Below are 13,582 nucleotides of genomic sequence, written 5' to 3'. Positions count from 1 at the left end.
AGGGGGTTAGGGGCAGTTCTGCTTTCTGATTAGAGGTAGGGAAGCTGCTTGGATTGGTTTTAGTCCTCAAAGCATTAACGTCCTTCTGGCTTTAATACCAAATAATTCAGAGGAGGGAGGAGAGGGGAGGGGCAAGAAGGAAGGGGAAGACCCAAAAGGCCTTGGTACCTGCCTGGGTGAGGGAGTGAAAGAGGGGAAGGGATGATGGTTCAGCGTTTGAGGGCAGGAAAAGGTGGCACCGCCGACAGAAATGGGCAGTGTGATCAGGAGCCAGATTCTTACTCACACAGATTTGTGTTCTGCGGTTCTTTTCACAGCCTATCTGCAACCCATTTTTAAAAAAATTATCCTTCTTAAGTTATAAAGATGATGTTTGTTGTTTGAAAACGAGCTGCTGCTGTTGAGAGGTTGGGGAAAGAGAGGTAAACACGGTTTCAGCCACATTGAAAGGAGGCAGCCATGGACCAGGCACAGCTAAAGCAGGAGGGGACAGCAGTCTGGGGTCCCCAGGATGGGGGTGGCAGAGATCTGGTGCCCTGAGAGGCCCTGTGGGTGATGCCGGAGGCCAGGAGCAAGAAAGAAGAGGAGATGGTCAGAGGGATAGGAGGGAACTAAGAGGAGGGCGGCACGGTCAGGGAGCATCCCCTCCTATTGTGAGAAGAGGCATAGGAGGATGAGAATCCGGGCCTGATGAGAAAGGGCAGTGTTCTTGGAATGATGGGTGTAGAAGCCAGGTAATATGATTACAGTTACTGAGGATTTAGGATGTGGACCAAGTTGTATTCTAATTGGTTTAAATGCATTATCTTATTTTGTGAATTTAAATTTTACAATAACCCTAGGAGCCAGGTCTAGTGCTGTGCCCATTTTACAAGGGAAATAGAAGAGAAGATATTATATAACTTGCCAGAGTAAGGAGAAGCTGCATTTCCCTCCTGTTGAAATTGCTTCTGGCCTGGCCCTCTGGCCTGGAGTCTCCCTGCCTTTGCTACGTGTCCAGTCCACACAAGGCCAAACCTGAGTGACCCAGCTGAGCAGAGCTGAAGTCACAGGAAGTGGCATCAGGGTCAGTGCCAATCCAGCCTTCCAGTGGGGTAAACTGGGGTGATGACAAGAAGTACTTCCCCTGACTTCCTGGAATTTGCCCTACTCTTTTAATCATTCTGTGACTTGAGGATTTGTCCCTGTTAAACCACAGTTGTCTGGGTCGGGCTGCTCACACCTTGATGCCGAATGAGTAGATTTTAAGAGGGTGTTAAGTGTGTGGAGTCTTCACCTGGAGAGAGGAGAGGAGTCACGGCAGCTTCCCACTTCTGCCTGGCACCCTTGATGTATGAGTTCCTTCTCTTTTGCATCCGGCTACAGATGAGCTCCCAGGAGGGCCAGGCACCCTATCAGGCACCTCCACAGATGGCCTCGATGAAGGGCGTCTTACCGTTCTCGGTATTCACATGCAGAAGCTGAGGCTCAGACAGGAGGCACAGTCACTGCGGCACTGCCCGGCGTTGCGCAGGGCAAGCTGGGGGCTGAGATTGCTGCCAGTCTCACTCCCTGCCCCAGATGAGGCCCTGATGCTCCTCTTCCTGAAGAGTTGAGTGTTGGACTGACTCACGTCCATTTAAGGCAAAACCCCTCAGGGCCTGTCAGCCCTCGGGACTTGTAAGCCGCAGGGAAACCTTCCCCCTGCCAGGCAGAGGCTCATTAGGAGGCAGACCTTGCAGCTCAGCTGGGAGGAAACTATAGACAGAGCTAGTTGGTGTGCCGTGGGGGCCGCCTGGCGTTTTGGCTGGTGGCTCTCATCCTTGCTGGCTTGCCCAGGCTCACACATATCTGGCTCTGTCTTTGTGGCTCTAGGTGTCCAGAGGCCCAGGTCACTGACTCTTGGCATCACCACTGACCGGCTGTGTGGCTCACGGAAAGCCACATGCTCTTGGCCTCCTTTTGTGATTTTGTGGAATGAAGGAATTATTACCTGCACAGCCCATTTCATCAAGTTGTTAGGAGCTCTCAGTCAGCCAACAAGTATGGATACACCACCTGATATAGGCACTGTTCTAGAAGCTGAAGATACAGCAGTAAGCAAACACACAAAAATCCCTGGCCTCGTGGAGCTGATATTTTCAAGAAGCTTGGGAATTGTCTGGGAGACAGGAGCTTGGATAAAGGGATTGAGTGTTTTAGACAGGAACAGAGCAACACGTGTACAGCGCTGACTGTACGTGGAGATCGTTCACTTACACAGCGACTCCAAAGTGGGTGTGATTTTTCTCAATTTGGAAAGGAGGGGAGTGTCTGAGGGTTAAGCCAGTTGCTCAGGGCAACAGACCTAGTACTTGGAAGAGCTGGGACTGCCAGCCAGGGCTGCTCACCCCACAGCCGAAGGTCTTTTCTGCCCACCTTGCTGCCACCTAGGTTAGGCCTCTGTTCTGAGCCTTTGTATGCCGGATAAGGTGTTCATTTGGTGGTCTGCAGAAGCCCGTTTCATTTCCCCACACCCAAAAAGCCTGTTCTCTTGGGTGCTGGCCCCAGAAATCACAGTCAGCTGGACTGCAGCTTTTGTTGGCCCTGTGCTAAGGGGTTGGGAGCCAAGGTCAGCAGGTGACACGTGGCATCTGCAGTAACTTCAGGCAGCCCAGCCAGGGTGGACGGCCACAGAACTGTGAATATGGCTGGGCATGCTGGTTCACGCCTGTAATCCCAGCATTTTGGAAAGCCAAGGTGGGCGGATCACTTGAGATCAGGAGTTTGAGACCAAAGTGGCCACCGTGGTGAAACCCCGTCTCTACTAAAAATATAAAAATTAGCCGGATATGGTGGCATGTGCCTGTAATCCCAGCTACTCAGGAGGCTGAGGCAGGAGAATTGCTTGAACCCAGGAGATGGAGGTTGCAGTGAGCCGAGATCGTACCACTGCACTCCAGCTTGGGTGACAGAGTGAGACTCTGTTTCAAAAAAAAAAAAAAAAAAAAAGAGAACTGTGAATAGAGTAGTCAAAGCCTTATTTGCCTTCTCCCCATGGTCTTCCCCCTGTGTCTGGGCACTATTTCTCTCACCTCCTTCTCTCCCAAGGCTGGAGTTGCAGCCTTTGAGCTAGTCTGACCCACAGGCTGCAGCCATCCCTGGAGGCTTAATGGAGGCCAGGCCGAGTTTGCACAGGAATCTCATTCAGTGGTCTCAACCTGGGTTGCAAGTTCAAATCCCCTGGGGAGCTTTTAACAATTCCCATGCCCAGGTTGTACTCCAGACCAATTGATCATTAATCTTTCAGGTAAGACATTGGTGTCAGTATTTCTAAAGCTTCTCGGGGGCATTCCAAAGTGCAACCAAGCTTGAAAACTAGTGCTGTCTTCTAGAGAAGGTCAGTGGCTCTGGCTGCATGTTAGAATCCATCAGAGAACTTTTCAAAACTACCCAGGCCTGAGTCCTATCCAGACCAATTAAATCAGGCCCTCTGGCCTGGGATTAAAACGTTCCCCAGTGATTTTGTGGATATCCAGGGCTGTCACCATGACTGGGGTCCTCCTCCAGCCTCTGAGCATGTGGCCATCACCCATCTAGTCACCTGAGGGGCTGGTATTGGTGGTCAGAGGAGAGCTATTCTTTGCTGGGGTCTCTGAAGGTCCCCTGCAGAGCTTAGCGGTCTGGGGAAGGACTGGGAGGCCACTGGGCAGAGGTAGAGAGACTTCAGCCTTGTGGGGCCATGACCAAAGTCCTGGACTGGGAGTCCGGGCCTTGGTCTTGTTCTGGCTCAGACCCTCATCTGGGTGACTCTGGGTAAGTCACTGGAGGCTCTTAGGGCTCAATTTTCCCATCTGACAGTGGGGTGGAGGCCATCACTCCAGAACATACACAGCACAGTCACTAGGGAAGCCTTGAAAACAGATTCCTGCGTCTTGCCCAGAGCTGGGCCTGGGAGTCTGTGTCTGAAAAGCTGCCACCGACTTGGCCAGGCAGTCAGGCTTGAATTGGGAGTTGCAAAGCCCAAGTACCTAGGCTCAAGTGTCCCTGATTTCAGTAAATTTCATACGAAAAACTATCAGAGGCTGGGCGCCGTGGCTCATGCCTGTAATCCCAGTACCTCGGGAGGCCGAGACGGGTGGATCACTTGAGGTCAGGAGTTCGAGGCCAGCCTGGCCAACATGGTGAAACCCCGTCTTTACTAAAAATACAAAAAATTAGCCAAGTGTGGTGGCTCACGCCTGTAATCCCAGCTACTTGGGAGGGTGAGGCAGGAGAATCACTTGAATCCGGGAGGCGGATGTTGCAATGAACTGAGATCATGCCATTGCACTCCAGCCTGGGCAACAGAGCAAGACTCCATCTCAAAAAAAAAAAAAAAAAAAAAAAACCTGTCAGAGCACAGCCAAATGATGAAGTGGAGAGAAGGAGGCGTTTTTGTAGAGACCCTCCCATGCAGCAGGCGGGCTTTACTGGCTTGTTCTTGCAGCTGTTCTGCAAGACCGTTATAACTTCTCCTTTCAATGGTGGTTCATGGCTCAGGGAGATTAAGTGACATCTCAGGTCCCATAGGGAGGGGCCCAGGTCCGAGCTTAGGGCCGTCCTGGTCTTTCCGCTCTTTCCAGCTCATCAACCCACCTTCAGGGGCTTAGGCGATCTTTTTTCCTTTCCACAATAATTCACCTCAAAGAGACATGGTTTTTTGTTTTTCACAAGAATCTAAAGGATTCCTTTAAATGGTGGGCTTCTATGCCTGCCCCATTGTACAGGAGTTCTGGTTTACAGAAATCCAGTCTGTGCACAGCCTATCAGGCATTCCTTCGTTCAGAACAGTTTCTGCCCTGCTGCGGTGGATCTGTCGCCTACCCCTGGTCCTGAGGACGCTCATCTGAAAGGAGGCAGCGCCTCCTCCTGGGAGGCCACAGAAGCCCAAGGCTGACTCCTGGCAGGCCCGAGGAGATGGGCGAGATGATGGGATGTTAACAGAGATAGGCCCAGGGAGCTGCCTCTCTGCACCCCACTAAGAACTGAAGGCTGAAGACCCCAGCTCCCCAGGCCCTTCCCACCTCCCCTGCTGTGGGGCCCTGACCCTGCTGTGGGGCCCTGGCAGCTCCCCTGTCCCTGGGCATCCCTAGAGGACCGAGCAGCTGGCACCAAGGGTTAACCGCAACCCTCCACCTCCCTCCTCCCAGCTCTGGTCCGCTAGCCTGTTGCCATGGGAACGTGGCTAAAAATAAAATGGGCTCTCAAAGCCCATCCGCATGCATAGGAGTCAAAACAAACTAATTAAAGCAGCCAGGCTAAAATATGAAGATAATTACACCCTCACTCAGGAGCCAGTCGTGGGGATGGAAAAGCTCAGCGGGCCATCCCCGAGCCAGGGCCCTGGGCTCCTCCCTGACGTGCAGGGCTGGCTCCCACACCCAAAGCCCTCAGACCCTCAACAAGCAGTCTTCTTCCCCTCTCCTGCGCCCTGCTGAGGCCTGAGATCCGGGGAGCATCACACTCCTACCTCCCGGCTCCTCCACCCCTGGTAAATCCACAGTGCGGCTCCATGCTGAGCTTATGCCCCTTCTGCAGTGGCCAAGAAGAAGGTGGGGTGAACTGAAGTCTGCAGCTGTTTTTCCCACATCCTCCTTGAAAGGCAGTCCCTGCACAGCCCTGGCTGCCCTTTTCCTAAGGCCTTTCCTAAAAGGCCTCAAGAGAGATCCTTGTCTCTCAGGCCGCTGCCTCCCCACCCAGGGCCCTGGGGCCCAGAGGGAGTCCTGGCCTCCCCATCTGGTCCGGGAACATGAAGAGGGCCCCATCCTCAGCCACTTGGGTGTGGGGTTGGGCCCATCCCAGCAAAGGCCTTTGTTTTGCAGGACCATCAAGGTGGAGGTGTATGACTGGGATCGGGACGGCAGGTAAGCAGGCAGGAGGGCAGGGGCGAGAAGGTGATGGGGATGGGGACAGCCACTGGGGAGGAGTTTGGGCCCTGCCCTCCCATGGGGAGCTGTGACCAGGCTCCCACACGCAGCGGCTCTGGGGGTGAGGGAGCCTGGGTTTGTGTGTGTATGTGTGGGAGGGGTCCTCTGCCGCAGTAGCTCCTCCCCATCCAGCTCCACGGAGGCACCAAAGGACGTCTTTCCTGCAGCATATGGTGTGAGGGGCATAAGAGGCCTCCTTTTCCCCAAATAGCTGCCCAGGGACCCGCCAGTACCCACAATCTCCCCACGCATGGCAGAATTTAGGGCTCTCTGGCTGGATGCCCCAGGCCAGCACATTGACCAAGGCCCTCTGGCAGTGACCGGGAAAGTTAAAGGAGCCAACCCTGGGGTCAGTGGGAGTTCTGCCGTGTACAAGTCTTGGCCGTACTTGATGTAAGCACTCCAGAAGGGGTCGGCACTTCAGAAAACACTTCCAGCCACCCAGCTGGACGTCGCTCTCATTGTGTTTTAAAAATAATCTTATTAGAGAAGGGCTTAATGAACACCTTTAAGTCCATCACCTGAATTTAACATTTGTTAAATTTTATTATATTTGCTTCATCTATGTTTTGCTAATGTAGCTTAAATTATAGACATTGTGGCATTTTACCTCTAAATACTTCACTGAAAATGTCTAAAAAATAAGGGCACTTTCCCACTTACCCACAAATGCCATTATCATACTTGACACATTGAACAATATTCTTTTTTTTTTTTTTTTGAGATAGAGTCTCGCTCTGTTGCCCAGGCTGGAGTGCAGTGACACAATCTCAGCTCACAGCAGCCTCCACCTCCTGGGTTCAAGCAATTCTCCTGCCTCAGCCTCCGGAGTAACTGGGATTATAGGTGTCCGCCACTACGCCCGGCTAATTTTTGTATTTCTAGTAAAGACGGGGTTGCACCTTACTGGCCAGGCTGGTCTCGAACTCCCGACCTCAGGTGATCCGCCCACCTTGGCCTCCTAAAGCGCTGGAATTATAGGTGTGAGCCACCGCTCCCAGCCACAATATTCTTAAGTACCGTTCACTATTCATTTCATATTCAAATTTCCCCAATTGTCCCCTAAATACCCTTGTTCAAACAAGGATCCGAGTAGAAGTGGGTGCTGTTCTTCCGGGGCTCTGCTCTTTACTGGGTGACAATTGGGTTTCTTCCTCTGTGGGCAACACTGGGCTCTCTTCCCATGGACTCAGCCTGTCTGCTGGTGTGTGCCCCTGGAGTGGAGTCCCGGGTAGAACTGGGAGCCAGAGAAACGGATGTGTGCAAGGCTGGGGCTGGGCAGAGGCAGGGCACAGCCTGACCTTGGTCTCAGCAGCCGTCTTCCCTTGCAGCCATGACTTCATTGGGGAGTTCACCACCAGTTACCGGGAGCTGGCCCGTGGGCAGAGCCAATTCAACATCTATGAGGTGAGGTGGGCACCCGAAATCCGGGGTTTGCACTGCTAAGTGGCCCAGTCACTGAGGACTGTAGTGAGCCATGCACTGGGCTGGGGGCTTGGTATGTTTTCCTGTGAGAAAGGGGTTATTGTCCCATTCTACCGTTAAGGAGACCAAGTCTTGGAGAAGTGTGAGAACTTGCCCAAAGTTCCACCATTCAGTAAGTGGCAAAATCAAGACACAAACAACCCAGACTTGGCTGATTCCAAATCACTGAGTTATGGTGCCCCCATAAAGAGCACTGCCCACAAGCAAGAGAGACAGGAGCACGGTGGGGGCCAGTATACGAAGGTTCTGGTCTTGAGACCTGAGGTCCTGAGTTCAAGGTGGCCTTGTGCTTTCAATCAGAGCAGTTTCAGGGCCTGCTGAGTATCTTACCTGTTTCAGAATGAAAACTTCAAGAGAATGAGGTCAGGATACCTTCCTTGTTCTAGCCCCAGAGCTGGAGAGCCTCGCACAAGGCACCTGATCTCTCTGGAGGTGTAACAGTAGCATTTGCCCTCAAGGGACAAGTCTGCATGTGTGTGTGTGCATGTATGTGTGTGTGTGCGCATGTGTGTGTGTGTGTGCGTGTGTGTGTGTGTTCTCCCTCTTTTTTTTTTTTTTTGAGACAGGGTCTCACTCTGTTGGCTTGGCTCACTGCAGCCCCAATCTCCCAGGCTCAAGTGATCCTCCCACCTCAGCCTCCCGAGTAGCTGGGACCGCAAGCATCACCACCACGCCCAACTAGTTTTCTAAATTTCTCGTAGAGACAGGATCTCGCTATGTTGCCCAGGCTGGTCTTGAGCTCCTGGGCTCAAGCGATCCTCCTGCCTTGGCCTCCCAAAGTGCTGGGATTACAGGCCTGAGCCACCGCGTTCCACCGTATGCTCTCCCTTTTGCAATTCCCTCCCCACCTTCCAAATCTAGCTCAGGTCCTGCTCCTCTGAGAGGTCTTCCCAGCCACTCTTGTCCCCGTGCTTTCTTTCTTGTCTGAACTTCCACAGACGTCATGGTTCATGCCAAACCCACTTAATGGCAGATACTTATAACCCAAATAACTGCTTGGGTTCGTATCCTGACTCTACCACTTACTAGCTGTGTGACCTTGGCTAAGTCCCTGAACTACTCTGTGCCATGCAAACTGAGAATTAAGTAAGTTAATGGAACAATGCCTGACCCAGAGGTCAGCACTGTCTTCTGTCACTATCTGCTTAGCACTGTGCGCCCAGAGGTTCACAATTTACAACCATCCTACCATCCTGGCACTGTCCTCACGCTAGCAGCCACTCAGCCAGCAAAGTTGAAGAGCTGGCCTTGAGTTCCATCACTGAATCCAAATCCCATGCTACCCCCACTCCTTTGCCCTGTGTGTTGGTTCTGAGTGGGCAGGTCTTGTGTTCCAACTAGACTTTCCAAGGGCTGGTGAGGTGACAGCCCTTTCTGTTGCCTCCCCTCACTGGCCAGGGCACTGCCGGGCACACAGTAGGTGCCTGTTATACATTCACATGCTGAATGAGATTGAACATGGCTATTGTGAAGATGGAGTGTGGATGAATTTCTTTGAAAGGGCTCTAGTACAGTACATTGCTTTGTTTTCTGCATCTGCAAAGAGAGAAGCTGTCTTTGTCCCCGCTCCCCCCGCCCACCCACCCCAGACAGAGAGAAGCAGACGCCACCGTTCTCTGGCCTCCTTAGAGGAGATTTAGGGAGGTGAAGGGAAGGGGTCAGATCTCTCGGAGCTTGGCTTCTAAAGGTGCTTGACAGGCCCAGGAGGAGCCGTTTCTCTCGGGCTAAGAGCAGAAAGCATTCAGTTGACTTGTTTTCTCAGTTGTTATCCCTGCTTCTTTGTAATCGACAAGAGAAAGTGCCACATGGGGAGGCAGAAGCACTGTCTTCACTCATCGGAAGGCCATCAGCTGAAAAAGGAGCTCAGCTCTGGCAGTCCCAGGGGGAGGCTGGTTTGGGGCAGGAAGGCCTTGCTAGAATCAGAACTGCCTGAAGAGGGAACAGGCTTCAGCCAGTAAAGACCCGTGCCTCGGGCCCTGGCATTGACCTAGTGTCAGGCTCCTATGTCCAGCTGTCTGTTGGCACCTCCTGGGGCTCAGCCTTCCAAAACTGAACGCATTAGCTAAACCTCCCACAGCACTCCCCTTCTCCTGGCAAGCCAGCTTCGTCTCAAATATTCCCATTATGGGGGCTCAGGGCACTTTGGGAGTCATACTTAACATCCCCATCCCTCACTCCATATCCAGTCCATGACCAAACACTGCTCTTCTACCACCCATGTTTTCTGACATTGTTCCCTTCATCTCAGGCCACCACCACCAACCTCATCATCTCCCCCTTATGGGGCTTTGCCACAGGCTCCTTTCTTCCTTCTGTCCTCTATACAGTAACCAGCATACTCCACCAAAATAGTGATCTGACCACATTGCTCCCCTGCTTAAAACCTGTCTAGGGCATTCCACCCACCACCTTAGCCTGGTTCGCACATGGGAGGTGGGAAGAGATACTGAAAGATGCTCCCACCCCAGCTGAGATCCACTGACCTGCACGGTGAAGTTCCAAGCTCCTTCATTCAGGATGCGGTTTCCCCAGCCAGCCACCCGCAGTCTGTGTATGCATGCTTTTTGTTTTGTGTTTTTTGAGATGGAGTCTCACTCTCACCCGGGCTGGAGTGCCGTGGCACAATCTCGGCTTGCTGCAACCTCCACCTCTGCCTCCAGGCTCTAGCGATCCTCCCACCTCAGTCTCCTAAGTAGCTGGGACCACAGGCACACACCACCACCCTGGCAATTTTTTTTTTTTTTTGTATTTTTGGTAGAGACGGGTTTTTGCCATGTTGCCCAGGCTGGCCTCCAACTCCTGAGCTCAGGTGATCCACCCGCCTCGGCCTCGCAAAGTGCTGGGATTTCAGGTGTGAGCCACCACGCCTGGCTGTGTATGTAAATAGAAACACACATCACATGCCTTTGGAGGCCCCTAGGAGCTGGCCCCTGCCCCTTCCCTCTGCCCATTCCCACATTCAGCTCCGTCCTGCCATCTGAGGTTCTCTAGACCTCCGTGCTGTCTCAGCCTCCAGGGCTTGATTCAAATGGGTGCCTCCACCTGAGACTCCCTCCTCTTCTCCTGGGTAGGAGCTGTTGGTCCACGGAGCCTCCCTGTGGGTGTTCCTCCTCCAGGAAGTTATGTCCACCTGCACACCCGCCCCACCCCAGAGCCTGGAGTGGACACTTGTCAGTGCTCCTGGGGTCCCCTCTGGCTATTTTCTGTTTGTGACACTATCCACCTCCTCAAAGACCTTGAAGTCCTCAGGGTGGGGGTTGTGTTGCACTCACTGCTGCATCCCCAGAGCCAGCACATCTCCTGGCCCCCAGGATCCCCTCAGTGCCCCCACCCACCCCACCTAATGTAATGTGCGCAGGAGGGCGGATTCCAGACCTGTCCTGTCCCCGCCTGACCACCAAGAAGGGAGGCGACTTAGTGGAGGGGCAGCTCCTGGGCTGGCCTCTAGGTGGCGCTGGCCCCCCGCATGGGATTCACCGCGGCGGGGCTGGAGAGGCTGAGACTGGGGGCATGAAACCTCAGGGTAAACAGGGATCTGAGAACAGAACATTGCTTTAACATTAAAGCAGTTATATTAGAGAGCGGAAATGTGGAATACAGGCTAATTTAAGGATAACATAGAAAGCTTAGAAGAAACATGCTTGTGGCCAAATCTTTGGTTACTCTCAGGACTCCAGGTTCATTCTCCCCAGCTGGGAGGGCTATGTTGGAGCAAAAGTTTGAGATGCTCTCCATTCTGATAGTTCAACACCCTCAAGGGAGAGACTGGGAAACTGAGGCACAGTGCAGCACTGGGGCTGCCATTTTGCCCTCATCTTAACAGCTTGCCTACTTAAGCTGTTTTCCCATGAACGTGTCTGTGAGCACCTCACCATCTGGGTAACCCCGTGGAGGGGGCGTCCTCCAGTGCTAAAGAGGGTGCTCTGGTCTTCTCTCCCAGGCTCTCTCACCATCTCGCCCAGGCCTCAGTTTCTACCTGCACAGGTTGCCAGCCTTCCCACGTGAACTTCCCACCTGTGCCCCAAATCCAGCTCCTTCCTTCTGTGTCTACCTGGTCACCCCAACCCCCACCTCTCTCAAACCTCTATAGCCACCCCCAGGGTCCAAGAGGCAATGCATAGTCACTTCTTGTCACCGCTATTCTCACCATAGCTCAGCACCTGTCCCAATACCCCCAAGTCCTCATTACCTCTCTCATGGAGTCATGGTGGCAGTAATAGTAGTAGTAGTAATTTATAAAAATAGCAACTGAGGCTGGGTGCAGTGGCTCACGCCTGTAATCCCAACACTCTGGGAGGCTGAGGCAGGAGGATTGCTTGAGCCCAAGAGTTTGAGACCAGCCAGGGTAACATAGCGAGATCCTATCTCTACCAAAAAAAAAAATAGCCAGGCATGGTGGCATGTGCCTGTGGTCCCAGCTACCTGGGAGGATTGCCTGAGCCCGGGAGGCTCATACAGTGAGATATGATCCCACCACTGCACTCCAGCCTGGGCCATAGAGCAAGACCCTGTCTAAGAAAAAAGCAACAGACACTTATAGATAATACTTACTACATTGCAAACTGTTCTAGGCGCTTTGCTTGCGTTGGCCCATTTAATCCTCATACCTTTCGGGGAGGCAGGTACTTCTTATTCCCATTTTACAAATGAGGAGACTGAGGCACATTGAGGTTAAGTAACCTGCCTAAGGTCACACAGCTATTATTAGGTGGCAGAACTAGGCAAATATTTCCTGGATGAGCCTCCTCCTCCCCTCACACTCACCTCCACCAGGCCCCAGTGTCCTAGAGCCTGCTCTCATTTTGTCTCCTACCAGCTTGGGGGTCATCAGAGTTCCTTGCAGGCCGCTGGGTGACATTCAGACATTTTTCACTGGACATTCTAGCCTCTCCTCCAACCAGCCCAGCTTACTCTTCCACCCTGTGGTTCTGCCATCAAACTGGGCCTGGGTTCTATGCATTTCTCCCACAGAACCTCCTCTGACATCCATCTGTCCGTGCCCAGAGCCTTCTTGTCCCTGTAAGTCTGCCTTCAAGACTGCCTGCTTCAGGGAGCCTTTGCTGACGCGCTTACCTAGAGTGGTCTTTCCCTCCTCTAACTCCCCTGACACTTCTGTGATCCCCCTTTTCCGTGGTCTTTGTCACTTTTTGCCCTGAGGACATATCTTCTCTCTCGAACAGAGGTGATGGATGATTCCAAGGGAGAAGCAATATATGTTTCCACCCACCCCATAAACGTATGTCAAAGAGATCTGTTTGTATCTGTCATCAAGGTGGCACCAATGTATGCACCACTGGCCCGGGGGCAGGAAACCTCGTTTCTAATCCTGTCACTACCCAGATGGCCGTGTGACCTTAGGCAAATCACTTGGTGTCTCTGTGCTTTAGTTTCCTTCTTGCTGGAAGTAGATAGCAATACTCACCCAGACGGAAGAGACCACGGTAAAGATCAGCTGATGGCCTCTGTGGGAACAAAGACAGGGAAAGGGGAAATGAGCTCACCAGAAACCAACAGGCAGCACAGGAGGTATGAAAATTGCCTGGCTTTGTTTGACGGAACATTAGGGAAAAGTTGTGCCTAGACTTCCCTTATTAAAAATAAAACAAAGAAAAACTGGTGAGGGTCAAATGAGAATACAAATACAGTAAGTGCGGAAGTCTCGTGGGGGGCCTCAGGGCTGGGTGGCTCTCGTCACTTAGCCCAGTCTTGGCCTTGGCACTACTGGGATTCTGGACCGCACCATTCCGTGCCGTGGGAGGCTGTCTTGTATACTGTAGGATATTTAGCAGCATCCCTGGCCTCTACTCACTCCCTCAGTTGTGGAAACCAAAAATGTCTCCAGATGCTACCAAATGTTCCTGGGGGTAAAATCGCCCCTGGTTGAGACTGCTGAGTTAACCACCAACAAGCCTTCTCTGAGCACCTACCCTGAGCCTAGCCCCATGATTTATCTGACACAGGTCTTGTTTGAAAGTTAAAGCTTACACTCAAAGAATAGCTAAAGAGGTTCTTGCTGCCAAGTAAGAAGGATGGTGATGGAGAGGGGAGCCTCAGAGGCCCTGCGCAGCCCTTGGGCTGGGTCCCAAAGGAGAAACAGGGGAGATTGGAACTGGCTGAGAGAGGAAGGGGGTGCATTTTGGGTGAGGGGAGCAGCCTCAACCAACACAAGG

General features: G+C 52.6%; 1 protein-coding gene across 6 annotated transcripts in view; it reads left to right on the top strand.

Moving 5' to 3' along the window:
- The window catches only part of CPNE5 (copine 5), a 98,622-nt gene that overhangs the window by 67,609 nt on the left and 17,431 nt on the right, over window positions 1-13,582 (top strand). For all 6 annotated transcript variants that reach the window (XM_055263739.2, XM_055263738.2, XM_055263735.2 and 3 more), the window contains 2 exons: window positions 5,823-5,864; window positions 7,259-7,334. In XM_055263739.2, the coding sequence (XP_055119714.2) occupies window positions 5,823-5,864; window positions 7,259-7,334 (118 nt within the window). The remainder of the gene's footprint in view (window positions 1-5,822; window positions 5,865-7,258; window positions 7,335-13,582) is intronic.

Source organism: Symphalangus syndactylus, chromosome 23 (genome assembly GCF_028878055.3).
Source record: "Symphalangus syndactylus isolate Jambi chromosome 23, NHGRI_mSymSyn1-v2.1_pri, whole genome shotgun sequence".
Taxonomy (NCBI): domain Eukaryota; kingdom Metazoa; phylum Chordata; class Mammalia; order Primates; family Hylobatidae; genus Symphalangus; species Symphalangus syndactylus.
The sequence above is the reverse complement of the archived record's forward strand: the minus strand, read 5'-3'. Positions and strand labels throughout refer to the sequence as shown.